At 40.6% G+C, this 22647-nt stretch overlaps 1 protein-coding gene across 1 annotated transcript in view; it reads left to right on the top strand.

The window, feature by feature from the left end:
• Positions 1 to 17304, top strand: part of LOC129092135 (protocadherin-15-like) — a 130135-nt gene extending 112831 nt beyond the window's left edge. Inside the window, exons 29-35 of the mRNA XM_054599942.1 lie at positions 574 to 792; positions 2101 to 2109; positions 3742 to 3861; positions 11123 to 11144; positions 11957 to 12027; positions 13546 to 13660; positions 16640 to 17304. Of these exons, the coding sequence (XP_054455917.1) occupies positions 574 to 792; positions 2101 to 2109; positions 3742 to 3861; positions 11123 to 11144; positions 11957 to 12027; positions 13546 to 13660; positions 16640 to 17254 (1171 nt within the window). The 3' untranslated portion in view covers positions 17255 to 17304. The remainder of the gene's footprint in view (positions 1 to 573; positions 793 to 2100; positions 2110 to 3741; positions 3862 to 11122; positions 11145 to 11956; positions 12028 to 13545; positions 13661 to 16639) is intronic.
• The last annotated feature ends 5343 nt before the right edge of the window (positions 17305 to 22647 follow it).

Below are 22647 nucleotides of genomic sequence, written 5' to 3'. Positions count from 1 at the left end.
AGACTTCTCTATAATTCCTCTATACAATATTTTTTCTTTTTTCAACCAGAGGAGTTGAATCCTGCTGGCTATTAGAAAGAATCTAAGTTTAAGGCACTTCAGCTCTGGCTTCACTTTTCAGACAAAGAGGTTGCCGCTTCGTCTCTACAAACTTTTAAGGGAAATATCTTGCTCTTTAGCTGTGCCATCTGCCAGTTGATGTAAAGTGGGTTTTTCAAACTTTTCCCCTGAACACAGCTGCCTACTGCAGTGAAAAATTACACTATGGGAGCTATGAAACTGAACCAAAACAGTACATATTTTGGCCGGACAGCTAAAAAATGACGTAAAAAACGTTTTAGAAAGTTTTGTAAAGCCAAACTGCAGATTCAGATGATAATTCTCTGTAGGTTCATCCCTAGTGAGCAACCCCTTTTCACATTGTCTCATTGTTTTCACATCAACATTTGATACATTGTTTTACAAAAATGTTGATTATAGCTGCTTTAAGATAAATACAAGTTTGAAAGATTAAGATTATTCTCCTGTTCTTATTTAACAGGAGAATCATTTTTAATGTGTTATAAATCACAGATTTCTGGATGGGAATGTGCTGGAAATCAACAAGGAGTTCCAGCCATATCTGGGCGAGGGTGGCCGCATCCTGGAGATCCGCTCCCCAGACATTGTGGCCAGTGTGAAGAAGGCGGCCCAAGCTGTGGGCTACACAGAGGGAGCCCTCCTGGCCCTGGCCATCATCATCATCCTCTGCTGCATCCCTGCCATCCTCATCGTCATGGTCACCTACAAGCAGTGAGTACTCTCGCCTCAGTAATCATCACTGGCGTCTGTAATCGATTTATCATATTTAAACTGTTGTCAGGAAGTTAAGAGGGAAATACATTTTAATTAAGCGGACCATTGTCTTGGGAGATATTGTGTTTCACTTGGTTTAAGTGGAAACGTTTGCTCCTCACATACTAATCAGACATTTATTGTTATTTTATTGTTCTCTGTACCCTCTGGCTCATTTTTGAAAAGGGTTATGTCAGGTTCTTAAGATAAATTGAAGTGTGTGTGCCTCTCTCTCTCCCTCTCTATCTCCGTCTCTCTCTCTCATCAGACATGCTGACTGCGCACTCTGCTGGGCTAATCTCCTTGCTCATGCTCTGTGAAAGCAGATTAATTAACACTCATTTGTGACAAATATCTACAGCCAATTGTGACCGTCACAGTGCGTCTTCACGCTACTTAATCATCCCCGCCTGACACACACACAATAAACAGCGTCTGGCTTGCTCAAACGCTCTCATTCACACACACACTGTGCAGTTTTTGTTGTCGGTTTAAAGGTGAGGTAGTTGAACTCTTGGCTCACTGGAGTAGCGGTCTTATCCCCTCTAATCGTTAGTATGCTGCAAATGTTCCATAAACAGTGATGTTTGGGAAATGTTTATTCACGGCAGATGGGCCGAGTGGTTGTCCCTGCGCAAATGCACAGACCAAACACAGAGTGGAAAGCTGTTGATGGTGACATTAGACCTAACACACAAACTGTCACAGCAGATGGCACTTTGTTGTTGGCGTCATTACTTTGGTAAAATTAAATGATAAAGAAAATCAGTTTTTGGTGTGTCAACATAATTCTCTGTTGCCTTAATTTTGGAATGAGCGTCATATTTTAAACAGGAATCTGTTTATTCATGTGGAATAATTGAATTTTGTTGTGAATAAGTGATGGTGATATGAAGCATAGAAGATTCACTTGAGGAGAAAGCAAAGCCTACTTTTGCATTTAGGCCTGCAGTCACTGCTGGAGTCTTGAGTGCTTCCTATTTTGTATAGAAATTGGAGAGAACACTCAGAAAGTGTTGTGGTTAAATAGATTAACACTATATGTTATGCAATGAATTTTGATGTCTGTGAAAGCATAGCATGAACAATGATATATCATATTTAATCCCACATGTCTGTGTCAAGTCACCTCCCAACATGAAATACCTCCTAGCATTAACATTGTATAGGGGTTACACTCTTGACAAATTTTGCAATTACTCATTTTTTTTAATCTCTCTCTCTTCCTGTCTCCTCTCCCTCTTCGAAATCCAAACCTATAACCAGGTTCAAAGAGTAAGTAATCATTCTTTGTTCGTGTTTTACACAATCTCTCATTCCTTGAAGTGTGTGTGTGAGATGTACAGTTTCTCTCTCATTTTTATTATTCATTAGTTTTTTGGAAGATGAGTTGGATTTGTTAATAATGAACAAAATGCATGCTAGCTAATGCCACTCTTGGGAAATGTCTGCCAGTATAATGACATAAAGCAACAGTGATTCATCTTGTAGGTGACAGAATGAATGTTTATTTTGGAAGTTTGGATTCATGTGGAAAATCTAATAACATTCTAAAGGAAAATCAACCTGAAGATAACAAGACTAGTTCTGTACTAAGATCCTCTTACTCCTCTCTAATTGTTCACTCGTCTCTCTTTTGAACACCTGGTACCAATCAGTTCTGCATGTGCATTATTGTTAGAACTGTTAATTAATAAAAGTATATAGCCGCCAAATGTAGCTCTAAAAATGTGAAGTTCAAAACAAATAAAAGCTAAAATCTACAATATTTTTTGTTGTTGTTAGGTATCATAGTAGTCAATGTCCTTTTCTATGACTGTCATTGAGACATGGAGGTATTTCTACTCCGCTGCTCCTGTGTAATCTAAAACAAATTCTCCATTAAGCAATATATTTTGTATTAATGCAGAAACAAATACCTTCGTAAAGGAGAAAAGATTGCTAGTACTGCCCATCCCTTTCAGAATCAACACGCAGCTCTGTGCAGCTTCAGAGTAAACAAGTAGCTGATGAAGAGAACTAAACAGGCAAACAAGAGTTATATATTCTTAACAGTTGTTGGCGGAACAAGCCAGAACCGAAATGCCAGTGAATATTGGACTTGCTTACAGTAGACAGATAGCATGTCATCCATAAGAAATGAACCTAGTTTAAATAGCTTCTAATTCCTTTTGAATCTTTTTTCTGTCCTTAACAGTCAGAAAAGGTTACTGGAGTTTTAATAAGATGAGAACAGATGTTGTTTAAAACTTCTTGTCTATGCCAAAATAATTGCGATTCACAATATTATCCCAATATACTATCAGAAATAGGACATCTCCTCTAGTAAACAATGTTTGTAGTGAAAAACAAACCTAACCTAATCTTAAATGAGATGATTGATTATCATTAGGTCCTCCTGCATAAATAAGGGATAAATTAAAACTAAAACAGAAAAGTAACCTTGTGAGTCTGTTCTTTCTCCATGAACTCCATGAACTAATTCACCATGATAAACTTTTTGTAACTGTTTTTTATACCCGCGATAAAATATTATATCGTCCAATCACTAACATCATCCCATTATATCGCGTTATTCTTTCCTGCTCCCTAATATTTATTTGACATGACTGAACATAACAGCAACTTTAGTTTTACTGCCAGTTACTTCATGTACCTCCTTTTAGTAAAAGAAAACTTGTGAAAACACATGGTTAATTCATGTCAGAGTTCATGCATAAGTGATGTGTCTAGCTTCTGCTAGACACATCACTTCACATCTTAGTTGTTCATTCCTAACTACATTAACTGTGAAATAAACATTTGGGGTTGATTTCCCTTTGTATGTTTTTGCATGAGGTTGTATTTCTTTTGGCATGTGGACTATAAACATATCTTCGTAACTATTAATGATGACACTTTGCACAGGCGACAGGCAGAGTGTGCCAAGACTGCCAGGATTCAGATGGCTTTACCACCAGGAGGGAAAGCAGCTCCGGCAGTAGCTCCCACTGCTAATCTCTATGAGGAGCTAGGCGACAGCAGCATGTGAGTGAACCCTGACCCTTTTTTTCTTTTTATCAGCCTCCCACCTGTTCCCATGATAGGCAGGTACTCTTGTTCTGCAGGTTCCCTTCTTTGAGTTTCTTCTTGGAAAAAATGCTTTCATGTTGAATACCAGGACTACTGCCTTAGTATTCTCCTGCTTTTGACACCAACTGCTGTCTAAGATTCAAAATCATTTCCCTCTGCTTTTCTAAAATTACTACTAGCAGCTCTGCGAGTTGACCTCAGACATCCACCTTCTGCTTTTGACATTTTCAAACCTGCATCAATGGATCTCCCTGCTCTTTGGCTTCCTAACTATGCAAACCACACTGTAGGCTGCAGCACAGCTGGTGATAAGACTTGAGCCAAAAATGCTTTTCCCTAATTTTGACTGTGTATGCATTTTTGCAAGACCCTCTTTCGAGGTAAGAAAAACCTACATCAATGCTTCCTGAGCTTGCCTTTATGTCCAGTGTTTTGCCATCTGATTTCACCTTTAATTTTGAATATGACCCTAAACGTGTAATGAATTATTAATACTTGCTGATTAAATTAGTAAGTGACCCTAAATTGAATTGAAACAGCTGTCCCGCTGGGTTTAATCATTTTGATTTATAGCATTTAAAGAAAGACTGCTATTAACATCACAATCGCGATTATAAAAAAGAAAATGAAAGCTCAACAGCAAGCTGTAAAGAGCTTGTGTAATGTTTACAACAGATTCAATTCAATTCAATTCAGTTTATTTTGTATAGCCCAGAATCACAAATTACAAATTTGCCTCAGAGGGCTTTACAATCTGTACACATGCGACATCCTCTGTCCTTCAACAGATGTTGACCAACACTCAACAACAAGCAGAAGCTTTTCAGTCTGTAGCAGAAGAGCTCTCGTTGGGATTGTATGGTACCCAAGCTACGTTTATTTGGGGGTTATTTTCCAAGAAGAGTTAGTCCTATTAACAAACCCTTAAAAAGACTTTTAAACAAAGTTTTCTATGCAGAAATGTATAATGTGTGTGTCTGTGTGTTTGTGTGTGTGGTTGTGTTCATAACGTAAATCATTACATTAGGCTGGTAGCGGTTATTGTTAGGCTAAGTCTCCAAGAAAATGAATGCAAGTCAATGTAATGTCCCTAAAAGTCCTGAAAACGCGACGTGTGTGTGTGTGTGTGTGTGTGTGTGTGTGTGTGTGTGTGTGTGTGTGTGTGTGTGTGTGTGTGTGTGTGTGTGTGTGTGTGTGTGTGTGTGTGTGTGTGTGTGTGTTTGTTCCAACAGTCTAGCATACTCTGCAGATGCACACGGCAAATAAATCAGTTCAGTATTGACGTACTTTTGAGCTTACGTTTCATCCACACCTCTGACAGCTCTGCTTTAGTCTTCTTACCATCTGTCTGTGTTTCTATCTTCTCCATCATTTTCTATTCCCCTGTCTCTCTGGATTCAGACTGCAGTAAGTAATCTCACAATATATGAAGTCTGAGGTCTAGGATCGATATTATTTGTATGATAGAACACAGGAGAGGCAGCCTAGTTTCCCCCCTTGCTTATAGTTTTTGCTGAGCATATGCATATACTATATGCGGTATAGATGTGTTTTTATCCTTAGTTGAAATGGTAAGATTTTTCACATTTTGATACCCTTGTGCATAAAAATACTTTGTTGATTGACCTCGGTGAAGTGGTAGCAGTTGAAAGGTTTTTATCTTTGGGTAAGATTTAAACTTCCATGTAGTCAGGGAATGTGAAGCACCCTTCTTAGATTCACTGAACCTCAGTAGATATCACTCTAGCTGCTCCTCTCTCCCTTCCCATTAAACAATTGTCTCTTCATGTGCTTCGTTGCCCTTACCTTCACATCTCTCAGTGTTGTGACTGATTACACTAATTCATCTAATGGGTTGATGTTGGTATATGCATCATACTATATCTTTGGACCAAAGCCCAGCACATCTGTTGGGATAATAATTTCAATATTTAATTCATTTAAAAACATGAATTCTTTAGCAAAAGCTTAGAAAGAGTCATCTTTCTCATTTGAGTTGCCTCAAAATACAGTCACAATACTTAGAGTCATAATAAGAATAAATTATGCTATAACTATGTGACTATAACTATGTGACTATGCTATAATAAATTATAGCATAGTCACTTTTGCCTCACTCTTTTTTGTTGCTTCGCTCACCCTTACACCATCTATTTCCATCTGTTTCAAGTCTTTTTCTTCTTCACCTCCACCTTTTTTACTGGGGCAGGGTTAAAACGTCAGTCAAAGGAGAGGCCGACCACCAGAGGATTCTTAGCACCTTTGCGTGTCGCACCATCGCAGCCCGCGGCAACGGTGCATTGCATGTCAACCTGCCCAAGTCAGAGAGCAACGTGACCTTCCTCTCTGACCGCAACCCACTCACCACTCACAACCCTGTGTACGATGACAGCAGTCCCGAGGTCTCTGCACGGGGGGAGAGTCCATCTGAGAGGCGGTTCTCCTTTTCTTTTCCCTACTCAGCCGGGCCAGAATGTGTCCGGTCAATGCCTGCTCGCATTCACCGAGGGCTGCAAGGTTATGAGGAGCCAAGGAGACAAGCTCTTATGGACCCAGACGACTGGGAGCTCCAGATACTCAAAGCAGCCTTGATCGGCAGGCAGAGGCCGGAGAGTTTAAGCACGCTTCGCCTGAGTAGCAGTACCGAGACCAAGATGTCAGTCCGTGAGCAGGCCAGGCAGTTTGAGCAACAGGCCCTCCCAGAACAAACCCTGAAACAGAGCAATGGCTCCCAAGGCTCCCTCTCCTCCATCCTTGTCAGGGACAGAGACAGCGATGACATGCTGGAGCTGACCCCAGAAACGCTGCTCTCTATCATGGATTACCCCTACAGCACCACTTCTGTGGGCAGGGATGTTCCCCCCAGCATCGTCATTAATCAGGGAGATGACTCATGGCCCCTTGCTAGCCAGAGACTGACACCACCTGTCCTCAGGAAGTTCAGCTCCAGCATCTCCAGCTACATGACAGTTCAACCTTGTCAGATCACTGTGGAGATCATACCAGACCCACCGGAAAATCCCCCGCCTCCTCCTCCACGGCAACGTCCACCTTCCCCACCCACGTCTCCTCCCCCTAGTCCACCTTCTTCTCCTCCTTCACCCCCCTACGTTCATAAACCTCAATGTTCCCCTCACTACTCTCCTCCTCCTGTCAATGAACAGGTAGCGCCCCCACCTCCACCACCTCTTCCTCCACCGCCTCTTCCTCCCCCGCCTCTCCCTCCCCCTCCTCCACCCTCACCCACTATCAGCAATCAGTCGCGCCCAGTCGTCCAGTTTGTTCCAACCTCTTTGCCGCCCGTCTCCTCGCTTCGCCCTGTTTCAGAACGAAAACAGCCCCCTCCTCTTGACAAATCACAAACTGATGTCGGGAAGAAGGAACTTAAAGGGATCCTGAAAAACATCCAGAATCTAGCCGACATAGAGAGGTCTGTTGCCAACCTGTACAGCCAAGTAGACAAAACTTGCAAGGTGCCCAAGTTTAACAAGAAACCTCAAGTGACTGAAGAATCAGAGGGTGCTAACAAACTGCAAAGCTCTGATCCCTGGGATGAGCAGAGAAAGCCAAAAACAACCAACTCCAGCTCTGCAGTCCAAATCAACTCAACAACAAGTGTGAACCATGCTGAAAATGGAAGTGAACTGAACATTGCAACAGACGTTCGGCAGACAAGCCAATTGAACAGCCCAAACACTGTTGAGCACTCTTCCTCTGAATCCACAGTGTTCTGACTTTTCCTCTCTGTCTCCACACTCTCGTTATTTCCATTTATACATATCCATGTCTGTTCTTTCTGGTTTCCAACTACGTTTTATTTTATTTTCACCTTTGTTAGTATTTTGGATAAGCTTTAGCCAAGTCTGACGAGTTTTGCTTTGTGGGTATTTCAGACAAAATGCATTTTTACTTGATACTTTGTCTGGAAATTAAATTGTAGGGCCACCTGCCAAGAAATGTATTCAGCTCTGCCACATTGACTGTACAATGTGCTCACAGGCTTGCATTATGACATAAAAAGGCTTGCATATACAGTCAGTTTGGCTCTGTTTTGCATGTTTTAACTATCTGAACTGCTATGAGATCTATGGTATGATAGTGTTAAGCGTACCCCAGAGTTCATATAAGTTATAGTTAGTGTTATAGGTTATTTCAATTCATAATATTAACATTTCATAACCAAAGCTACTTTAAATAGATTATACTAAACACCAACATTTATAAATATCAAAGCCCGGCGGTCCGTTTCCTAAATATTTTGCTGGCTTCATATTGCTGATTTTGAATTGGTGTTTGACTACTTCACCTGAGACAAGAGCATGAACATTGAGGATGCTGTTGCTTCATGCAAATCCAAATAAGGCAAATAATAATGTTGAAAACAAGGGGAAATTACCATAACTGTTAAGAATTTCCCAAAGGTATGCAACAACTATGAAACCATATTACGTTATTTGGAACTACTTACTATGATGAATGAATGTGAGGTATAAATGTAACAGATGTATGTTGTAGCTAAAAGAGATTCAACTAATTCTCATATCCACCCCTGAGCAAGGGAACAATATACACAGAAATATATATATATATAAAGCAATATTACATTCAATTATATTTTACACTAAGGAAGGTTAGAGTAAATCCTTTTCTTTCAATGTAATACAGTTGAATGCAGATAGACAGGCCCAGTCACTTCTAAGTGAAAACATCTCCTTATGTCGGTTATAAAAATACATCGACTGGGTTCCCCGGCAGGCTCATGTTGAATGAAGAGAGCCGACCTCTGGGGGACCTGCCTATTCACGTGTCTGCAGAGATCCTCCCAGCATGATAAAGTAGTCACTGTGATGTTCGGGTGCACACTGGAAAAGGCTAATTAGAGAACCAATCAATCGTTAACTAGGGCCACTGCCTGTGGGACTGTCAGCTAGTGTTAGCCTCTCCTTCTTTTTCTATCTCTATGACCTTCTGCTTGTCCCATTTCTCTGTTTCTCTCTCACTTCTTCTCCCCCTGTAGTTGGTTCTAATACTCTCCAATCCTCAGCCTCTTCTTGTTAATCTTTCCTCGTGGTTCTCGGGAGATTCTATTACCTTCTTTACACTCATTGCAATGCAGCCTCTGTCCCCCCTTCTCTCTTCCTTTTTTTGTGCTCAGGTTTTTTTCCACTCCGCTCTGTCTTTCTCCCACATTCCCTTCATGTGTTTGTTTCACACTTCATGCCTTGAGGCAAATGGTCTTAGCATACCTCCCTTCCAGAGTGATGTTATGTTTGATTCATCAAACGTTCCCCTGATGGGCAGATCGAAGGCCTGCTAATTCTGTATTCCATGTTCACGACATGGGGTAATCCTTTTTGTGAAAAGGCATGAAGCTCACATGCTGTTTTTTTCCCCCCAACAAGCAGCAGGTGTTAATGAATTGTATTCTTTATGTTACATTTTACAACAGTTTTTTTGTGTATTCTTACTGATAATTCAATGCAGTAACATGAAAATAACGATCACATGGAAGACATAATTAAAACGTTTTACCAGTTTTTAAGAATTGAATTAACTTTCCTAAAAGACAAAGTTTGAAAATTAGGGATCAAAGACAAACTTGACAATAAAAGTATGTTTTGAGTAGAAATGTCAAAGATGATATTGTCCCAACAAACCAGATTTCATCATAGTATGTTCAAGAAAATACAAACCAAAGACCTTACGGTATACAAAATTCTAGGCTATAATCAGTATCTATGTATGTATGTACACACAAAATGCTATTCAGAGGGATCCTTGTTGCATGAAAACATCCACCTGCTCTAACACCACATAGTGCCTCATATTTTCATTGCCGATCAACATTTTGGTAAATGCGTTATTAGCTTTTGTACCTAGAGTTTGATAAGAAGATCAATACCACTCTCAGATGGGAAAGTTATATCATTTTTTTCATCTAACTCTCAGCAAGAATAAGTGTATTTTCCCCAAATTTTTACTAATCTTTTAACTTAAGATTCTGCTACAATTGGTTGGGTAAATTTGTGTTGTTGGTCAAGGTATTTGTGGCAAAATAGTAAAATATATGTTATTGTTTTCGACAAAGAAATCTGTAATGAAAAAATGTAAAGCTAGTTATTAGTGAAGATCCCCTTACTGTTGTTTTTATAATTCACTGGGTTCTTTTGTATTCAAGTCCTGCTGTTATCCTGAGCTCAACTCTCTCATCTCTTTTTCTACAACATTACTATATCGCCCATCTTCCCCCAAGTCCCCTCTTGTGCAAACTTCCTATGGCTGCTCTCCACTGGGCCATTTTTCTTGATGTTTCATGAATCAGCAGTAGCCAGAAGCCGAGCCAACGGGTCATCCATCAGATCCCACTCCCATCATCCACTCTGCCTGGGAGGTGTGACCATATGGCTGTGCCCTGTCCCCTGGTCCCTGCCCATAATAACAGATTACAGCTCTCCTGAGGAAGCTCACATCATTGCTTGGCCATATATCTGAGTGCAATAGTCGTCATTATTTATGGGCCAAGACAGGTTACAGTTGTACGCTTGTGAAACTGGAGGGTTCAGCCGGGCTGCTCCATTACTCGCCGTTTCTCATTGACTTGTACTGAATGCACTGCAGATGCATTGTTGTCCTCAGGAGCAGCTCCGAGTTGTTGTTTATGGCTTGGATGGAGTGGGATTCTTAAGATTTACCTACTTAATTTTTGCTAAAAAATAAATAAAAATAAAAACTTTGCCGTCTGCTTATAGAGAATGGCACATTATGACAATATAACCAAAGACAATTGTATTAACTTTAATGGAGTCAGCAATTCCTCCCTAAATCACAATGTCCTTTTCATATCTGCTGGGAGATGCTCTAGATTGTCTGCATAAACACTGACTTTTGTCAAACTCCAATCTTCCCAGCCTCTTTGATATTTGCATTTATTGTATCTTTTTTCCCTCCCTGTTTGGATGAGATAACGGTTGGAAAAACAGCCCACACCAGCACGATAACATTGTGGCCTAAGGCACCCTTTTTTAAAACTGAACAATATCTGCAACTCTGTGATTTACCATATGAAAATGCACAGTAAGTAAAGCTGCATTTTTTTAACTGGTCAGCAGAATGTAGTCCTGTAGACTTAACAATTAATTTATCTAAAAGCACTTGAAATGTTGCTGTCAATTCATATTCATTATTTGTCTTGTTCCCTCTTTTCTGCGGCACACAGCAGGCGAGGCTACGGCAGACAGGTAAGCATTCCTGTTGAGATGTGTTCTTATCTTATTGTTGCGCCAAGACATTTTGTCACCCTCAAAGCATGTTGTGGCAGCTTATATCCTATTATTCTTATCTACAACTGACTTGATTTGAAAACTCTGAATGAGACTACAAGAAGATCCTGGTGATAGGACTTCTGACACTGACATTACAGTTCAGGTTTGATTTGAAAGTCTGATGTAGTCCTCAATGTTCCTGTCAAATAGCAGATAAGCATTTGGATGACTTTTTCTCCTGTGTTGGAAAAAAAATCTAATCAGAGACCAAACAAAGTGACTCTGTTTGACATTAAATATTTTTTTTTGTCACCTTTGAATAATCAATGCACTGTCAGCATCTGACACATACACAGGATGGGTTTCTTTTATGGTGAAATGTCTTACATCTTCCCACTTTTTCCTTGCTTCATTTCCATCAATATTTTATCTTTTCATCTCGCTCCTCCATCGTTTATACCATAGACCTAGCAAGACGCATAAGAGATGCCTGCACTGTCTTGAATTAAATCTGAAATGTGTAGAGTGAACTTATGCTTGTGTCTCTCCTCACCATCCCTTTTCTTCCATTACCTTATCCTTCTTCTGTACTAATCTTCGGTAGCAACAGCAACTGCTGAGGCCATCTCTTCTGAGACCTGAGGTAGAAACCCTCCTGCTTTTCTTAATTCACAGGGATTGTAGTCTTTCTGCTGTGTACTCGCCCTGTCTGCTGCTGCTGCTCTTCTTCTTCTGTCTTTCTCCGAGGAGTGCTGAGTAATTTCTCTTTCTGTCTCTCTGAAATGAAGGAACTTTCCATGGAGTCAGGTATCGACCCGGGCCAGGACTACACACAAGACTACTATAATTACGACCAAGGGTGAGCATGCAGCCCACTGACCCACCGTCTCATCTCTCATCATTCGTACTCTGATCCATGGAACTGATCTCCATCGGTTCATTTAAAGCTAAAAAGAAAAACATCATTAGGACTTATTTATTGTGACCTTGCCTTCCAGCTCCCATGCCTCAGGCCCTTGGGGAGAGGGGAGCATGTTAAAGAAGTCCAGAATAAAATGAGGAGCATAACTTGTGCTTGCCCCTCAGCTGTACATAACATCTAAGCGTTTACTCTTTCTACTCCCATCAATGAGATCAATTATGCTGCCTTGATTCAGACACCTGAGAGTGTGATAGTGTTTTCCCATGGTTTGTTGGATAGAGTGTGTTTTGGCTTGCCTGTTACATAGCCCATATGGTCTGAAGAGGGAAAACATGGAACTCAAAGCCATAACAGCTGCTGGTGAATTGTTATTCATTAAACGCTCCCACTCAATGGCAGGTGACTTGTACCACACTGGGGAATTACAAGTTTATCAAAACAGGGAGAAGATTCTGCACATGAAAAAAAAATCTGACAAATGTTTTTTTACCAAGTTGAAATTAAGAATTGTAATTGCCTTCTTAGTTGCTCAGCGCCTTACTGTACGTAATCTTTATAAACTCTAATTACCTCAGCTGTTGCTGACGTTGTCTGAATCACGCTGGCTTTCATTTACAACAAGCTGTAATTATATTTGAATCGTATGTCACAAAGTTCATTGTTAAAGCTGCTATTGCCAATGATTGTTGCTATCATCACTGCGACTGGATGCCTTTGATGTGTTTCATTATGCATTGAGGGTCACACTTTCATAGCGGTCAAGCTTTTAATCTGGCAATCACCAGACCGTGCCGTGAGCCGCCTTCACATGTTCAGAAGGTGGCGGGAACACAAATTACCATCAGCGTCTTTCCTTTAGGGTCTTCTGTAATTCGGTATTATGGAGTAAGACGAATGATTCACATGTTCAGTATAAATGATCCAAGCTAATTGAGGTCATCCGCTACACTAATGCAGACAATCACATGGTTGAAATATTAAAAGTGAGAAATACAAAAACAATAGATAAATGATTAAATCTCTTCTTCCTTGTTCCTCATTTTAATCTCAATTGGTAAAATATAAAACTGCATTCTGCACAAAGATGCTCTGGAATAAAAAAACAGCACATTGGAGAATGCAACCTGATTTTATTCAAATGTTTTAATGGGCTTTTAGGCATTACTTATTACTCCACAGGTTGGCATCTCAGCATGTCTTTGCATTCTTGCAAACAGGCAAATATATACTACACTATGTTTATTTGTGGAAAAGCTCTCTCAGCCTCTGCACCTTTCTTTCTCTCTATTATATCCCTCCAAACTTACAAAGTGCAGCAAATCCCCACATAAATAATGCCTCACCTAGGGCTTGTTGTTTATTTTAGGAATTATCAAAACCATAAGTAAATTGTGAAGGTTGTCCACAGTAATTATTAACCATGTGTTCCCCTTCATGTTTTTGTCTATTTCTCAGGTATGACATTCCTCAGTATGGCAGTCGGAGGAGGCTGATATCTCCCATGTATGATGAATATGGAGAGGTGATCATGGAGGATGATGGGTATTTCTACAGTCCACATGGCCCTGAGGTATTACCTTTCCTTAGATGTGAATTTCATACTTGCATTGATAATGTCAAGGTTGTTAATTATTGTCTTAACAGGTTGTGTTTCAACAAGTGTCAACCTGGCACAGATTGTAGATTTATCATCACAAAAAGTTTCTGAATTAAATGTGACTGTCTTAGGGCCAGGGCAGAGGCAGAGGCGGGGGACGTGGTCGAGGTGCACCCAAGAGGGTTGCATTTAGGGACATGCAGCCAGGGGATGAAATCGAACAAGCTGAGCCAGCAGAGGGGGCCGAGCCTTCTAAGGCTGCCAAGAAACTGAAGTCAGTCATGAAACTCAGCAAACTCCTGGCAGCCAGCAAGCAGCCCTTTGATGCTGGTCCTTCTGGCACATCGCCATGGAAGAAAGCCAAGATGCTCAAGATGTTTGGTGCCGGGAAGAAGGACCAGGATTACGCCAAACTGATGTCTGCCCGCCGTATTGACAGCCAGGAGAGTCTGAGTGGCGGTCCAGCAGTCTCGGGACCAATCGATAGCAAGTCTGATACCCGCAGCCGGCTTGGCAAAGTTTTGAGGAAAATCAACATAGGCACCAAGTTGCAGTTTCGGAGGAAGTCACAAAGTAGTGTGAGTCGTGGCTCGGCCACAGGCAGCGAGAGAGACGAGGAAGCCTCACAAGTAGCCAGTGAAGATGACAAGAAGTCTAAAGTGTCCATTAGTGTTACAGAAAGTGAGCCAGAAGCAGGTGCAAGTGGAAGCAGTAGGGAGAAAGACTCTGATGAAGAATCTTCAGAGAAAAGCAGTGTTGACAGAGATTTTCTGAAAGTAGATTTGGACCGGGATGATGCAAATGAAAGCACTGTGGACTCAGAGGAAGAGCCTGATGAGGAGCCGGGGGATTCCGATGAGGAAAGCAAGTCAAAATCTGAAGGAGAAGAAACAGAAAAGGAATCTGTCAGTGAGAAAGAATCTGGGACTGAAAGAGAATCAGAGTCGGAGAAAGAGTCAGAGTCAGAGAAGTCATCGGCTACAGAGAAAGAATCAGAAACTGAGAAAGACTCTGAGTCTGAGAAAGACTCTGAGTCTGAGAAAGAGTCTGAATCTGAGAAAGAAACAGAATCAGGAACAGCAACAGAGAAGGAAACAAGCACAGAAAAGGATTCAGGGACAGAAAAAGACTCTGATGAAGAGTCTGAGGAAGGAGAGGCTTCAGGAAGCAGTAAAGAAAGTGGGTCTTCTGCCCGCTCTTCTATGAAATCATCAGCTACTGAGGCCAGCAGCGCTACAGGCAGGAGTGGGAGTGGGAGTGGAAGTGGGAGTGGAAGTGGAAGTGGAAGTGGAAGTGGGAGTGGAAGTGGAAGTGGAAGTGGAAGTGGGAGTGGGAGTGGGAGTGGTACCAGAGTAAGTGAAAGTGCAAGTGAGAGTGGCAGTGGTAGCGCAAGTACTGCCGCATCTTTATCTGACTCAAGTGTTCGGTCGTCACAAAGGACCAGGTCATCAAGAAGCACAGTAGCCTCAGAGAAGTCCAGTGAAGAACTCAGTGATGGCGAGTCAGGGACAGGGACGGCCAGTGAGGCAGAGTCAGGGTCAGGCAGTGAAGGCTCTATGTCTCGAGGCTCCAGCCAGAAGAAAATGTCTGGGTCAGAGTCCGGCGAAGGCTCTTTATCCGGCAGTCAGATGACAGACCAGAGTTCCCTGGGAAGCGGGGAAAGTTCAGCTGAATCCCGGTCCACCAGTGGCAGCCGGGGTTCCCGAAAGTCCATTCTGAGCCGCAAATCTGAGGACACAATCACAGAGGAGAGTGAAGAAGAGGATGAGGAGGAATCCGAGACTCCTGACGAGAGCAAAGAGTCAGCCAGTGAGCTGAGTGATGACGCGTCGCCCTCAGGTCCAGTGTAGGGTCCAGAGACCCTGGGCCCTCTACTTCCTATACTGGTCCACCATACAGCTCTGACATCAGGAGCATTGGAGACACATCTGTAGAAACATACGGAGGACTGTCCCCTATCACTGAGGTGGACGAGGACGCCATCTCCTCTGACAAATCCTCAGTCAGTGGCTCCGCATCAGAGGCCGGCAGTGCTTCGAAGGACTCCGGAGAAACAGGAGCTACGTCTGATGCGGATTCAGAGTCTGAAGGAAACTCAACTGCCTTCTAGAGTGATATATTGTCCGCTGTGAAGTAAGAGTGAATAAAATCAATTACCCTTGCATGGGAGTGAAGAAATATTGCTTGCCACTGCAGAGTGTTTCAAACATCCACTTTTTGCTCATTTCCCCTAAGCAAGAAAAAACGTTGGTGATTTCCTGCTGCAAAACATCAGAGTTTTTCTCTCTTTCTTACACCTTTGACTTATTCCTCTCTTTGATGTTTCCTGAGATTCTTTTTATGCCTGTACTTTTTGTATAACATTATACTCTTTTTTTTTCTGCTGTGTGATTTTGCATGTTGTAGTGCCATCTGGTTTTACTGAATCTTTTCCTGTGATTTTAAAATTATTCCTTTCCGGAATATACAGTATTACTCTTTTACAAAGAAAAATGAGATTTCTCGCCATAAATTCAGCTCTAATACAGAACTGCAGCTACTTGATCATTTTCAGAGGATAGCTTTCACATTTGTTAGAGTATGATATGTTTTGTAGTTCAACAATTCCTCTCTAAAGTGCACAGTTATATTACTGCACAAACATTATTTTTATGGTTGGATGTCCGTATTTGATTGGTAGTGTTTAGGTTTGTGAAAGGCATCTTTGTTTCAGTATATGATAGTCCTCAAATATATATGAGCATAAAGTCTTCTAAAAACATGAGTATTCTGTTCTGGGACCATGGAGAAAAATTATGGCGAGAATTCCCTATGATCTTAATACCTGGTGTACAACCTAGTTAGCTATCTGCAGTGTTAATGAATGTTGTTTTTTTTCCCCAGAGAAACCTATGTATACTTCACCTTCTGTAAAACCTATATATTGACTTTGACCCCTTCTCTCCTCCTTAGATTGGGAAAAAGAAGCGGATTAAGCTGGTGGTAGATCGTGAGAATGAGACCAGCTCCACAGGAGAGGAGAGCACCACAGACACACAGCGAAACCGACTCCCCAACAGCCACAGCAACATCAACGGGAACGTCTATCTCGCACAGAACGGCACCATCGTCCGAACTTGGCGGCCACCCCACCCAAACAACTTAAAGGTGGGCTCTCCATGCCGGCTTGGTAAGCATTTTAAAAAACTAGACAAGTTGGGGGTGACCCATGAAGAACCCTCAACCATTCTTGGCCTTGATGGCACGGAAAACAACACAGAAAATGTAGCAGGTACATGTGTTCCCTCTAACGTTGACATCAACTTAAACACTCGGCCCTCCTGTGGCTCCCTTCGATCCGCCATCACAGATCTTAAAAGTTTTGGGTCCAAAACCAATATTGCCAAGGTCTTGAATGACAGAAACAGCAGTGGCACTTGTGTCAATGAGGAGCAAGAGACTTCTGTTGACAACTACAAGGACAGTAGGGAGACACTGGAGTCTCACAGTGACCACACATTATCAGATGAGGAAGAGTTATGGATGGGACCCTGGAACAGCCTGCACATACCAATGACAAAACTCTGACTGATCATGCAGAAAATACATTTCCTTTTTGTTATTTTCCTATCTTTACCATGTTGTCTTTGTGAAGAAAATGATCATAAAAAAACGATTGTGTGCCTCAACTGGATAAGCTCCGATCACTGTCTACGACAGGCGATTGCACTTAAATCAAATTCTATTTAACCATTAAACATTAAAGCTTACTTATACCAAGCGTTTATCAAAGAGAGGGCTATTACAGATGGGAACATAGAGCTGCAAGGCAATGAGTGCCTCAAAGAAATATGAAATTTTATGTGAGCCGGTGACCGAATTTTTAAGTCTTTATTTAAGACAGAAGATGGGCCTCTTTTATTTAGTGATTCCATGTTAAACTTTCTTTTCTTAGTTTGATTTTTTTTTTTTTTTTAACAAACCGATCAGAAAGAGATTGTAATTCATTTCATAAAAATATTTACAGAGGAATAATGGTGAACATATGAAGAAATTGTGATTATAAAGTCTATGATAAAGTAAAGAAACTTATTTTGCTAATAGCATTTTACGTGCAAATGATTGAGATTGTCATTGATTATTTTATGTTGTGATCACTTGACAATGTTTTTGAAAAATTCTGAAATTATATGAAATTATTTTTGTCTATTTTGTATCTAACAGAGATGGAGAATCTAACATATGACATTAAAGAAAAAATACCCACATGACTGTTATCGCTGTATTTCAACAGTGAGTTATGACATGTGATTATCGTGTTTTATAAGGACATTTGTAACTACAGAATGTGGTATTTTCAACCCCTTTACATGATGCAGATTCACTCTGCTCATGGTAATTTATTAGCTGACACATCAGGACCCCGTACAGGGGGAGAGGACTACCAAAAATGTACCAGATTTAACAATAAAGTTCTAACATGTTTTAATGTGTATCGTGAAGCATAATTGCAGAATTTGATTATTTCTGCCATCCTTTCCTCAGTGTCAAGGTGCTTAAACAACATGGACAATTTGGTTAATAGCAGCCCACATTTTTTTTTAAATATTGAAATGCATTATCGTGTGCCTTTATGACAATGTGAAGGATGTTTGGGGCGTTAAAGAAACAGTCCTTGGATTTATCTAATGGGAATGAAAGTAGAAAATAAGGTAGCAGACAGCAGTAGGACTCGGCACTAAGCTCATAAAAATATGATGTCTGCAGAGAGAGCTTTGTCAGAAAGAGGCCTTCTCCGTGCAATTGGCTTTCTCTCTTAAGAAGAGCAATGACAGGTCACCAAACATGGGGATATGGATAGTTACTATATCTCTGAAAAGCAGTGGGAAGTATGCCGGGAAGTCTGAGAAACTGACAGCCTTCTTGAGCCCACTCTCTCACCTGTCAACAGAAACTGCAACAAAAAAAAAAACACGAAGACATGGCAGTGATTGCAACCAAAAAGGCAAAAGACAATGGTAATCTCAAGCACATTCTCTTTATTTGTCTCTTGGTTTATAGGAGATTGACACATCTAACACATCCAGAATGACATTTACAAAAAGTGTCCTGCAGTCAATCAAACTGTGAGAATGCCAATCAAGTTCACAGAGTCCTTTGGAGGCTGACGTTCAGAAAGGAGAAGGAGCTGAATGCCAGAGTGAAGTAGCTTGAAAAGCTGCTCAGAAAAATAGGTCAGGAGGGAACCTGGTTCCCACCACAACAAGCCTGGTGTCCTACAAGATCAAAACAAACCTCTGCACTATGCTGATTGAAGAAGAACAAAATATGGAAGCAAGACTCGGGGGGGGGGGACCCATAAAGATCAGCCTGTTTTAATTGTCAGTAGTGTCTTTTGCAACTGTTTAATGTGTGACATCTTGTGTGGATTAATTTTTGGATGTGCCCAGAGAAGAACAGGGTCTCTCTAGTGTTCACTGTCTATCAAGAGCCACCTGCTCCACTCTGCATGCACCCTTACAGGAACTGCCACTGCTGACAGGAGAGCAGCACTGTAAAAACCCTGTTCAGTGCAGATAGGGCTCAATATTTTAGGCAATTTTTTTTTTTTCACAATCTTTAAATGAATTCCAAAAAAAAAAACAGTAACCAGAAAGAAATATATAGCAGGAGATATATAATGCATCTGTGCCCTCGTCTTCTCAAACACAAGGACACACTTCACCAATCTCTCCTGATGAATTGGATTAAAGCTGGTCCAAAGAATAATGGAAGCGTTTCTACTGAGCATTTCCTTCTGTCAGAGGATTATGTCTTAAGCATTTTTTGACTCTTCTCCCTGATCATTTCACTTAGTAGATTAAATTACAGCATTAAGAATGGAAATATATCCCTGCTAAAATTATTTCGTTGGCTTGAGAGAACCCACAATCCAATTCCTCCTCAAATAGGATTTTCTTGTCATTTGCATTTAAATATTCATAAAACAAGACTGTCGAAGATGATGAAATGTTGCACACCTACCAGATATTTCTAAGCAGATCTGAAGTTTCATTACTGTTCACTGTCACAAGATTGGTTATCTGTCATAGCGGAGGCTGGCTTGTATAAGTAAGAGACAGAAAAAAACTAAGTTATAATCTGCAACAAAGAAATTACCTGCTCTGATCTACAGAAAACCTCAGTCATCACAAATTCTTGAACAGGTATATTAAAGTGAAATTAGATCAAATTAAATAATCCTTATAAAAGACAGTATAATTGGATGGATTAAATATGGGGGGACATTACGTTTATAGAAATTAAAAACAATCTTTTAAACTCCAAGCAGCACAGAAATGCTCGAGCCACTGAGCAAGGCAAGACAATTTAGAAAAACTTGATGTTAAAAACATTTTTGATTGTTTTCCTGCCTTGGAAGAAAAATGGCAAAAATGATTTCCAGTGGGAAGCAGGCCACTGAGGCTTATTGCTTCAATAAACAATTCTGTTGAAAAGAGAACAAATATAATTTCTATCTCTCAGGTCGTCTTTATCCAGAAGAGACAAAATTACATTGTTTGACATGTAAAAGTTATGAAATAAGTTTTCTCCCAATATCTTCTATTGTCTGTCACTGCAGATAGTTGTAATGTAACAAGCACTTTAAAAAGTCCATCATAGTTTTTTAGCCGTGCAGGCTGCATCGCTATGTGGATGGCAAACGGTCTTTCCACCACTTTGGTCCAAACTGGAGTATCTCAGGGATGAGTAGTGACTGGTGATCCCCTGACTTTCACCCACGCTGAATTGTAACCACTTTGGTAACTTTTCAACAAGGCCAATCATCAGCTCAGCTATTTTAATTTAAGTACTTTGGTTCATGACCAAATGCCTACAGAGGCTATGGCTGTAGTCTTGTTTGAAAGTGTAGATGTAACATGAAGGTAGATACTCAGGTGCGTTTCTAGTTATTCCGAACATGAATAGCTGATGTCATGACAGTTTGTACAAATGGGTGACATCAGCAGTAAAATAACTTCAGTGTCTTAGTCTGTAAATTGTTATGACAGTAATCTGGGCTTCATAGTAAATCAGATGTGTGGATATTTAGTTTTATGAACTGATCACAGTAGTGGCGAGCAGTATTTCTGTACCCTTGTATCATATAATCCCCACGACAGGGTTCATTTAAATGTATTTATACATCATGCAAAAAAAAAAGGTCCTGCCACAATTTGTGTTTATGTGAAGCCATTTTCTGAAGCAGTAATTCTGTTATAGACCCGTGAATGTAAATCATGACACAGAAATACTGCTGTTCTTCACAGAGAATCATAAATCTTGAAAAATTTTATGAAGGTTATTATTCATACACCGGGGAGTCTGCAATGTTAGTAATGCAATGCATGCACCAAACAATGGAACAGACTCTTGATCCGTCTCATTGCTAGCTTGTGACAGTTTGTTTATTCTAATTGGTCTTTGAGGCCTTGTTCCTGGCCCTTTAGTTTAATCTGTGCAGCGAGCTAGTGCATGCATTCAGATCTGCCTAACGCCTCTTTAGCAAGTGAACAAATTCATTGGCTTGTTGAGGAAGTAGTATCGCTGTAGCTGATAGAGCCACATAGCTCCTGATATGTTAACATTCAATTTGACAGGAAGAAGAAGGGGGAGAATCTCACAGAAATGTATCAATATTAAATCACCCTGTAATCAACTATTCATAGTGAATGTTAAATAGAAACATAACCTCAATAGGAACTTGGATTGAGATTTTCTTTATTTTTTTCAGATATGAAAGAGTCAGTAGTGTGATATGTATCAACCCTGTGGAGTAATGATTCCCTGCTGACATTATATGGCACATATTTCATGCCATTTTCTTGCATTTGATGTCACAAGAATTATGTTCTGAAGAGCATACCAGATAAAAAGTTATCTTACGTACTCTTGATGCTTTTGCAAAGAGCATGACTCTTACTGTTATCACAAATGTTTAAAAACACAATTCACGTTTCAGGAATGTTTTGCTCTTCGGGGTTATGAGTCATTTTCTGAGCTAGTCTGGCACACTGACAAATTTGGAACACTGATGACACCATGCAAACATCACAAATACTGCCTTTATAGAAATACTGTATTGATAATTGTCCTTCTAAAGACTTCAAGGGGTTTGCATTATCATATACAGAGTAGATACAGCATTGAGATTACTGTTTGATTTGTTCGCTCGCGTTTGTTGATCTTTTGTGTGTGAAAAAGTAAATACAGTTGGCACTTTTTATGACACTTTTATGTAAATATTACATGTCATAAATGTGTAAATAGATGTTTGATAGCTGAAGCCATAACATAAGCATGCAGATTTGATTTGCTGTGTGCTCAGGAGGAGCTGCTAATACATTAATGCCGTTTTTCGCTTGCTCAGGAATGTGCTTCCCAGATACAGGTAAGTACTGTTCTCATTCCAAGTCCACCGGCAAGCCTCCTGAGTTTCACCTATTAGCATAGCCTATATAGGATATCCTGGCCTACAGCAGGCAATATGGTAATCTACCCATGACTCATTCTAAAGGAGATTATCACAAATCCCCAACGGAGGTAGGAGAAACTCCTCATAAGACCTATCCGTCACCATTGCTTATTGCATGCCCAGACCTGGAGGGCAGGACTTTTCGTTTCCTCTTAAATAAAATGATCCATTTCATTACTTCAGTCTTGGAGGTCACACATTCATTCACGTTTGCTAAATCAGTTGAGGATAGGAATACCGCTGCCAAAACATATGTATACATTTTCTAATCCTGAGCCCAAATACAGAGGCCAAGAGTTCTGTGTTTTGTGAACACTCACCACAGCTACTGGTGAAATTACAGCTCATGCCATGCATCCAGGTGTATCATTATTTTTGTTATGCAGCGAACTCTGCCTTTTTACTCATTAAACTAGATCAGATCTGCCCTGTAGCCGGCACAGGGACAGATGGGAATAGTTAAATC

This window comes from Anoplopoma fimbria, chromosome 6 (assembly GCF_027596085.1).
Source record: "Anoplopoma fimbria isolate UVic2021 breed Golden Eagle Sablefish chromosome 6, Afim_UVic_2022, whole genome shotgun sequence".
Classification (NCBI taxonomy): Eukaryota; Metazoa; Chordata; class Actinopteri; order Perciformes; family Anoplopomatidae; genus Anoplopoma; species Anoplopoma fimbria.
This window is presented reverse-complemented; position numbering and strand designations above follow the sequence as displayed.